The 9534-nt window shown below is 38.2% G+C and overlaps 2 protein-coding genes across 2 annotated transcripts; both read right to left on the bottom strand.

Moving 5' to 3' along the window:
* Positions 1-2013: 2013 nt before the first annotated feature.
* LOC145787841 (uncharacterized) lies at positions 2014-3123 on the bottom strand. The gene is made up of 3 exons (XM_082599677.1): positions 2445-3123; positions 2074-2267; positions 2014-2017 (listed from the first exon to the last, which is right to left on the bottom strand). Exons 1-3 carry the CDS (start codon positions 2661-2663, stop codon positions 2014-2016), a joined length of 417 nt encoding a protein of 138 aa, XP_082455803.1. The 5' UTR covers positions 2664-3123.
* A 3356-nt stretch (positions 3124-6479) lies between these two features.
* On the bottom strand, positions 6480-9481 carry LOC145787090 (uncharacterized). The gene is made up of 4 exons (XM_082598807.1): positions 9126-9481; positions 8434-8575; positions 7694-7842; positions 6480-7072 (listed from the first exon to the last, which is right to left on the bottom strand). The coding sequence occupies exons 1-4, from the start codon at positions 9422-9424 to the stop codon at positions 6838-6840; spliced, it is 825 nt and encodes a 274-aa protein (XP_082454933.1). The 5' UTR covers positions 9425-9481; the 3' UTR covers positions 6480-6837.
* Positions 9482-9534: the final 53 nt, after the last annotated feature.

The raw sequence follows: 9534 nt of genomic DNA, 5'->3' as shown, positions 1-9534 counted from the left end.
GTGACCAAAATGAATGATCTACCAAAAAGATATTGATAGAATTTCTTTAGCGCAAAAATTATCGACAAAGCCTCTTTTTGAATTTGACTATAGTTTCTCTGCGAAGCTGTTAATATCTTTGAAACGTTTGCTATAGGCCGTTCTGTGCCATCTGGGTAACGGTGAAACAAAGTAGCACCGATGCCCACACTAGAAGCATCACATGCGATACCTACCGGAAGTGACGCATTGAAATGTGTAAGAAGCTCATCAGTAGATAGATAATGCTTCAGCTGAGCAAAAGAGTTTTCCTCTTGTTTTCCCCATCTCCAAGGAATGTCCTTTTTCGTGAGATGGTATAGTGGTTCTGCTACAGTAGAAGCGTTCAACGGTAGAAACTTCGAATAAAATTGTAAGGAACCTAAAAACGAACGAAGAGAAGATACGTCAGTGGGGGCAGACATCTCCAGTACGGCGTTTACCTTGGGACCTTTGGAGATGCCCTGCCTGGACAAAATGTGTCCGAGATACTCTACCTGAGGTTGTGCAAACTTACACTTGTCTTTCCTACACCTCAGGCCTTTTGAGTGAAGTCGATCGAGGAGCCGTCTAAGATTCTGGAGATGCTCCTCAGCAGTAGTGCCACTGACAAGAATGTCGTCTAGGTAGACTGCGACCCCTGGAAGGTCGGCTGTAAGGTCGTCCATGATCTTCTGAAAATAACCTGGAGCAGAAGATATGCCAAAAGGTAAAACATTTTGTAAAAGTACGCCACGGTGAGTGCTTAATGCGAGTCGTTTTCGACTGTCAGGACCAAGTCGAATCTGATTGTAGGCATCAGCCAAGTCTATCTTGCTGAAACCGTACCCACCACCCAACTTTTGTATTAAGTCTTCTGGTAAGGGTAACGGGTGACGATGGGTCTCCAGGGAAGGGTTCACCGTGACTGAATAATCGCCACATATGCGTAACTTGGCCTTCGCTTCTGAAGAGTTTGAAGGCTTACGGACTGGAACAACCGGTGTGCCCCAATCGCAAAACTGAACTGGTGTCCATACACCACGTGCAATGCCCGAATCATAGGCTTGTGCTAAGTCCTCCTTTAGCGCGAAAGGTACAGGCCTAGGTTTGAGAAAAACAGGTTTAGCATCAGACTTAAAATCTATGTCTAGTTCATAATCTCGTAAGCACCCGAGTTCAGGCTTAAAAACATCTTTGAACTCGTCACATAAGAGGGAGCATGCCTTCTCCAGACTCTTATCAGGCTTGTCGCATGACTGGATGCTCTGTAAAGTAGAACAGTTAGACAGAAGGAATTTATCGATAGAAATCCCTAAAGACGAGATTGCATCACGACCTAGCAAGTTCAGTCCTTTGACTGTCGTGACTACAAAAGGAATATTATCTGACCTTCCCGTGGAAGGACAAGTTACCTGGGCCGTGAAAGAACCCGTGATTGGTACTAGATGCTTGGTAGCAGATTGGAACTGCGACACTGGTGCTTGCAATTGAGGTGCGCCTACCCGAGTCCAGACGTCGTTGGAAAGGAAATTTCCATTTGTAGCAGTGTCCAGTTCTAAGTGTGTGGTTACCGAATTAATGGAGATCGGTACTTCCAACTTTGAATTTCGAGGTTTTCTGCAAGAACTAGAAAGCATGTTAATTTCCTCGATACAATTTACCTTAGAAGGTTTGAACTGTCTAGCTTTCTTTCGACAAACACTCTGTAAGTGTCCCGTAATATTGCAGAAATGGCAAGTGGCTTTCTTAAACCTACAGTCATTGGCGTTGTGGTTGGAATTACCACAGCGATAGCATTCTTTATTTTTAGAAGAAAAGAAAGTACCTGTAAGTTGCCTAGTTTTTGGAGGTTTACTGATGGTCCTTACTTTCGCAACTGGTACTGGTGGAGTGCCGTAAACAGTTTCTTTGGCCACCTTGGCTGCCTCTTCGGTTTCTGATGCAACCTCCACCGCACGTTTGAAAGTAAGTTCATCAGCTCTGATTTTGAATAACGCCTTAAGCACCGCCTCGTTACCTATTGAACAAATAAAACGAGTACGTAAAGCTTCGTCCAATGGATTTGAAATGGACGAGAAGTCACAGGTGGCAGCTGCCTGGCGTATGCGGATGGCTAGTTCTTGAGCTGTTTCACCGGGCTTGCGCTTCATTTCGCTCCAGAAACGGAATCGCTCCCTCACGATGAAGCGTTTTGGGTCGAATTGTTGAGCCATGTAATTTGTAATTTCCGTCATGGTGAGATCGTTGACTTCTTTTGGGTTTGTTTCCTGCGCAGCCAAATTTGTTAACATTTTGTAGATTGTAGGTGATTGATTGGTGAGAAAAACCTGCGGCATTTTGTCTTGTGCGACTGAATGTGCTGCTACAAAGGTGTTAAACCTCTTCCAATAGTCTGCCCACAGTTCAGTGGTGGCATCGAACGTTACGAACTTAGGTAAAGATACCTGCTGTTGTATTGTTGTTGGTTGTGGTCTTGAAGTTTGGGCTCGCATTTCTCGTAGTTGCTCCATGAGTAGTTTCGTCTGATCTTGGTGACGTTGTTCTTGTTCTTGGTGACGTTGTTCTTGTTCTCGGTGACGTTCTTCTTGTCTGGCAATTTGCTCCTTCGTCTGGCGTTCTTGGTTGGCAATTTGTTGTTGCAGGACTTCGATCAGTTTCTCCATGTTTCTAAAATCCTGTAGAAATTCTGTAAAGATCCTGCCGACGACGCCAGTTAAATGTCTGTTGTATTTCCAGACGTTTAATATAAAATAAACAATAATAATTGTAGCGATAGCCAACCAAGTGAGAAAACCATTTACCTCTTGTTACTTACTGATTCAGTGCATAAAATCAACGCAATATATAGTAAGAAAGAAACGCAAAACAATCAACTAAGGAACGTGGTACAGAACGCTCAATTGATTACACGCGCAGTGCGGTAGTAATCAATTCCAACGTCTGTACCAGAAAACGCTGAACTGTGATTATGTAGTGACGCTGGTCACGAGTTACATATATTCAACGTAGATGACGACTATAACACTATGAAAGAACATTCATCCAGCCAGGAAAATTTGCTATTTTAGCGACGACGGGATATAGTCTGGCGGCGTTGAAACGATGTAAAAGTGGCAATTTTTGCATCCTGCTAAGCACATTACCTATCACTGTTCCGATAATAGAACCAATCAGAGACCAGTTCTTGGTCCTTTCAACTCTTGCTCTTTCTTTCTCGTAACTATCTCGCACTGCTCCAGAGAGCATGTGAAATGCATCCCGTTCCCTTTCCTCCATTGCATCCAACGCAATTTTCTTCCTGAAAACGATGAATCGCAAGTCTGCCAATGGTTGTGTTAAAATCACAGGATAACAAAATGGAATGCGGTGGTGCATTTTACAGGAAGAGTGATTGGTTAAATTTTTATTCGTGGAATGAGAAAGGTTATTTCTGGCAGCTTCGCATGCTCGTAGAGGCTTCGAACTACTAACCTAGGCCTGGTCACCAAAGTGTATGGTAAGGTTTCCATTTGTTGAAGTGTTGTTACTCGTGGATTATTCCATCCGATAGTAGTCGCTGAATGGAAAGTTGTTTTTAAACCGCGTCACTCAATCGCATACCTCGGGAGTTGAACCAGCGTTGCTTGGTTTTGCCATTTCTTAATTTTTACAAAGTCAGGCTCTTATCAAACTAAGCTATCGGAGCGGACAGATCGCGGTTACTTCATAAACTTTTCAGCTACCAAACTGCATTTGCTAAAACAAATTGGTTTAAACTAGTCGTTCTCAGGGTCCATACAAAGTTTCACAAATGTCATTGAATGCATCGGTTTCAGGAAAAGGTACCAAAATGTAAACAGTAAAAAATAATATATTTATAGTTTTTACTCAGGATTTTCATTTCTTAAAATTTTAGGAAGTCCGTACGCTTAACATTTCTTTAAAAAGGGATACCAAACTTTAAAAAATGGAAAATAGCTGTACAAATGCTGTCATAAGTCAAACGATATGCTTAGTTTTCAGGATTAAATTTTGGTATAAACCACAAGAAATTCTATAGTTTGTAAAAACACAAATTCTTGAAATTTAAGGCAAGAATTCCAAGCGTGCCATTATGACAAGAAACTCGTTAATAACATAACCATAATTCTACCAAAGCTCTTATAAACGTTCAATGAACTAACTTTTCTTCTTGAGTGACAAGCTCATGCTGTTCCTTAGCAAGCTGTGGATAAAGCGGGTTGGAATAGTTGACATGGCTCAACTTCTCTCGTACGTGCTTCAGCTTGTCACGGATTGCCAAGACATCTCGCATTACAGATCGCTCTTCATTTCTCGCATTGAGAAAATTTGTTTCAGTCTGACAAAAACATGAAAATATCCAAAAAAGTTCTAGCATCTTTTAAATCAACGTAAGAGAAAGACCACTGAGGTTATGTGATATAAAAACCTTCTCTAAAACCTCCATTTTTACACCTATTGTTGTTATTGCAGTGCTGTTATTTCACGAACGATATAAAGTCATTAAAATCTCTTTTATGGATGCCAAGACCAACATTTAGCTGCTCTATCGTTTTAGTGTAATCCTTTTCTATAAGATGACAAAAGCCTGAGCCTTGCAATCAGAGCTTATAAGATAAACCTCTTATGCAAAATAGCAGCACAAAGAATTCAAGGGAGACAAAACTTCAAAGCTGTATAAACAGCTAATTACAAAAAGAAAACACTGCAACTACAGAATTTACAAAAGTCGTGAATTACCCGCTTCACTTCCATTTGAGCATTCTGAACGTCTGTAAGTCCCACAAATTCTTCATATTTTGAGTAAAAACTTTCCCACTGATTAACCAAGGAGTCTTTCAACTGTTTGCTGTTTTCATTACTCCGAATGGCGTAGCTACAGCTTTGAATCGCGTACAAATGACCTTGATGAGTACGCTGGGGAAACAAATTGAGATCCGTGGGCACAGCAAACTGTCTCAAGTATTTTGAATTTACACAGCACTTTAAAGCATTTTTTGATCTGATTAAACATGGATTCATTTTACATCGATTACTAGTAGCCTGTGAAGAATATGAGCATGCAGGTTAGCACAAAGATATTGTTTAAGGTTAAATGCACCAACATTGGATCAGTCACAAAACAAATTGAGAAGTTAAATTCGTGAACTGTTTTTTTCTTTATGCACAAAACGTAATCTGCTTACTGAAAACGCCCATTCCTGATCTACAGATTAACTTTGCACAAATGGATTCTCCATCCACTTATCGGATAATAAGCTTAATCGGCCACTTAAAAGATTAACTGTTGATGCATTCAACCCTCACTAAACTTTCAAAAAACTGTCATCAATATTTTTTCAACGCTTAAACTGATGAGCTAAAATTCGGTCTTTTTCGTTCAGTAATCATAGATTAACTAAACCATTACATGCTCAAAACAAACCATACATGGTTTCGTTCAATCGATCAGTACACAAAGAACAAGATCATTGCTGATATGAGAAAGGCATGAACCAGGGATATCTATAACTACGGGATTGGAAACTCTATCCAGTGCTATACATCAGTAGGGTCATCACATTACTACGACTACAGAAAGATTAACAAAATAAAATACCGACTAAAAGATATACAAAATTCGATATTCGTGAAGGATGAATTTAAAAAAGTCGGACTGAAGGAGGAAGATGCAAGGGACAGGGTGAAATGGAGAAAAGGGATTAAAACAATTGCTGCGCGGAAACAATCGGCCACCCCCACTAGTGGGGAACAAACCGACGATGGATTATGATGATGATGATGATGATTTTACAGTAATAATACAAAATGTACACTCATATTAAAACTTAATTGATTATAAAAGTACATTTACGCTGCTAGAAAAAAAATGATGAATCCAAAAAATGAAAGAATGCAACGAGTCCAAAAACCGCCTACTGTTGTTCTTTAGCATTTTGGTTACTGCAAATCGGATCAGAAGTAAATGAGGAGTGTTCAGCAATCAGTGAAATATGCTGTTGTATCATCAACTTGTTCACAGACCAATCCAGTACGAAACCAATCCGTTTACGATGTCATCAGAACTTAAACCAATAGCCATTCTGGAAATTTTTTAAGCACCAAACAAAATACATCATGACTGCACTAATGGAATACAAACAAATAAACAAACCAGGCAAGCGTAGTCCTTACAATTTACAGCAGGTGAATTGATTGTTACACGTTTGGTTGTTCGTTAACCTACTACTTGCTGCCCTTTGAGGTCAATTTATGTGATTATTTATCAAAGAAACGCCCAAAGAAAAGTGACCCTACTGGTGTATAAAATGGTTTTGAGTTCCACATAGTTTCCAATCCCGTAGTTATAGATATCCCTGGCATGAACTAACTTGAAGTAGTTTAGTACTAAATTATCTTATGAACAGAGCGCACATTTGCATTACTTGAGGAAACTAAAACGTTATTTTCTTGTTAGCAGTACGTTTCCAACAGCAGTGCTCCGTAGCCACTTTGTTATATTTGATTTTTAAAAAAAGTTACACGTTCGAAATTTTCAAACCAATTGAACACAAGCATGAAAATACGTACAAATTCAGACAGCAAATTCCGTGGTTTATACATCGATTCAACGTCAGCAGACGTCGAATCAATGTAAAAATGATGGATTTTACTGAGCTGTGTTCAAACAATCTCGCCAGCAAAACAGTCTCCTTTGACATTGATTCAACGTGTACAGATGTTGTAAAATGGAAAAACGGACTGATTTGCTGAGCGGAAACAAAGATGCATTATGGGCTCTATTGAAAACGAACTGTACCGGTACGTTAAAACACGTTCAGCTAATGAAATTCCATTCTAGCTAAAACAAAATCCGTCTTTTGTGCTTGGAATTGGCTTCTGACGATAAGAATTACAGCCTCCTAAGTGCTGACGTTTACGAGCCTTTTTGAGCCGATTGTTGAGAGTGTTTCTACGGACGGCGTAACTGTAGAAATCATCCGGCTTTTTCGTGCTGTTCCATGGCAGCTCTTTTGGGTGGTAATAAAGTAAGGTTTCTTCTGTATATCCTTTGTATGGGTCGTCGACATACCTTGATAAATAAAATAAAAAATTTACACATTTTTGTAACTTTGGCTTTGCCCATGATAAGATATCTTTTCGTGAGGTTTTCTTTGCCTACCTTGCTCTTCTTGAAGAGCTAAACCTAACGCAATAAGAGCTGTGTCCCCCATGTTGACTATCAACATTCTTGATAACGCACGGCAGCCGACCAACACAACAACTGTCTGTCAAATGTTTTTGTCATTGTTTGATTATACATTTTTGTTTGTCTTAGACACACTTACTGAGTTTTTTTCACATTTGCTTCACTTTTTAAATTTCTTAAGGTGTTGGTGTTGCCACTGTGCCAAAATCCTTGTACTTAGTAAATAATTTTTCTCACGAGTACGCTCTAACGTTCGCATTTTGTCGCCTCTACTTTTTTCCAAACCCTTGCTGTATTATAGCAAGTGACATTTTTTGCGTTTTATGGTCAGAATAAAACACGGAATTGAACTAAAAATGTAAGTAAAATTACTGAAATATTTCTCGAACAAATTTAACTTTTAGTTATATTTCTTCTTAATCTTAAAGCCAGAATTTCAAAAAAATATTTTGAAGAACAAAAAACGTTTTTACACTTTGCGTTGATATAAACTTATTGACTGACCATTTTTGCTTCTTCCAATGGTCCGAAACCATTTTGTCAAGAAGCTTTGACTGCCACCTGTTACATATGAGAGTCTGTTTGCTCCTGATTGCTAGACGTGGACCTCGTGCTTTCAATATCTTCCTCCACACTTTTGTTCTTCTTCCTGACTGCAAGAACAAGATTGAGGAAGTTTATAAATCCAACAAAAATGCACATAGACATGTTATCAGTCATCACCTTTCTGTGTAAACTACTTTGTGCTGGTAAAAATTCCTGTGAAACGAACTACAAGGAAAACAAACAAAAACATACCATATCGTGACGTCATTTTTTTTGCTAAAGACGTTTTCAGAGTGAAAAACTAGTGCTAACCTACAGCAAGAAAAAACCAGTATGTTTATGAAGGAAAAAGTTAGGACAACCTTGAAAATATTAAGAAACATGCATGAATATGTGCAATAGGCTATAGTAATGCAATGTTATAGCTAGCAGACCTAGTAGTTATATTCCTGACATCAAAAGTATAAAAAAATCTAAACTAGCCAAGAACAAAACATAAATAACAATAGTTACTTTTATCATTTAACGTTTTTAAGTAGATGCAAAACTGTACGCACAATACACTTATAAATTTATGCAGTACATATTTAAGTTAAGCACTTTCTCTTGTTGAGTTCAAATAAAAATTCATCTAATCATGATGTCGGCTGCTATAACAGCAATGATATAATAGAAATTGAGCCACATTCACTACCTACCTGCTTTCTTAGCCACAAACCATTTCCTAATCTTCTGAATCTCTTAACAACTATCCTGTCAGTTCTCATCTTGCCCTTTGTTAAACCAAACCTGGTAATTCCTCGAGTTGGGCATACGTGAGGGAGAAATTGAGAAGAAATTCTGTTAAAGCAGCAATATTACTGATCCTTTTTGTGAAAAAGAAAGATGAAGTCAACTGCGTTAAGACAACAAGTTTTTTTTTTCTTATATAGGCCTAGCCTGAAGTTGTTACCAACCAAAAAACTTATTTAAACGATTAAAGATGACAATTCACCAGAAATCACTATTATAATTAAAAAATTAACAAAAAAGTTATTCCCCTGGCCATTTTCAGAATTGTTGATCTATTTCGATTTATGTATTGAATAACATTCATAAGAATATATACATTATTACAGACCCGATATCTTTTTCATTGTGATCAAGTAAACAACAATTCCTTTTTAACAAACAATATGACAAACAAACCCGGTTCACCTCAATATCTTGTCACAAAATTTGCAAACAATCAGTCAATCACGTCCAGGATGAACAATCACTAAAGATGCTCATTTAGTGATTTACACATGAGTGGCAGCAGCGAAGCAAGAGACAGTAGAAAATGGAGAATAGTTACTATGTTAAATACAAAAAGTGTTATTCAAACATAGACACCAAAAATAGCACATACCTTGAGAGTAAAGGAACAGGTACACATTCCAATGAAAATTGTCTTTTATTCACAAAGTAGTGGTTGTGAAGCAAGTGAAATCGATTGTTGATTTGGTGATGAAAAGGGACTTTGGTGAACATGTTTCCATGGAACCAATGCACAGTATCAGACACTTCATTGCAGTGTGTTTTTGATGGAATGCTTCCCTTAGACAGCATTGAAAAACTTGACAAACGACAAGTGTGGAAAATAGAAGAAGCAAAACTACAACTTTTAGGTTTTACCCACGAAGCAACAGTCTTTGCTAGCAATTCCATTTTAAATCAAAACTAGATGCTTTCAATTTAAAACAATTATAATATGCTACATTTTTGTCATCTACAGTAGTAAATCATAAAAGTAAAGTTCACAATCACACAAAATGCTG

This window comes from Aplidium turbinatum, chromosome 18 (genome assembly GCF_918807975.1).
Source record: "Aplidium turbinatum chromosome 18, kaAplTurb1.1, whole genome shotgun sequence".
In the NCBI taxonomy this organism is placed as follows: Eukaryota; Metazoa; Chordata; class Ascidiacea; order Aplousobranchia; family Polyclinidae; genus Aplidium; species Aplidium turbinatum.
This window is presented reverse-complemented; position numbering and strand designations above follow the sequence as displayed.

Excerpts from the sequence above, each read along its gene's own strand:
- LOC145787841 (XM_082599677.1), bottom strand. The coding sequence starts at position 2,663 with ATGGAGAAACTGATCGAAGTCCTGCAACAACAAATTGCCAACCAAGAA. Across the intron at positions 2,268-2,444 it reads CAACAACAATACAACAGCAG|GAAACAAACCCAAAAGAAGT; the intron begins GTATCTTTACCT and ends TTGGCTGCGCAG.
- LOC145787090 (XM_082598807.1), bottom strand. The coding sequence starts at position 9,424 with ATGGAATTGCTAGCAAAGACTGTTGCTTCGTGGGTAAAACCTAAAAGT. Across the intron at positions 7,843-8,433 it reads GTTTGTGGCTAAGAAAGCAG|TCAGGAAGAAGAACAAAAGT; the intron begins GTAGGTAGTGAA and ends TTGTTCTTGCAG. Across the intron at positions 7,073-7,693 it reads CATTGGAAGAAGCAAAAATG|GTATGTCGACGACCCATACA; the intron begins GTCAGTCAATAA and ends TTATTTATCAAG.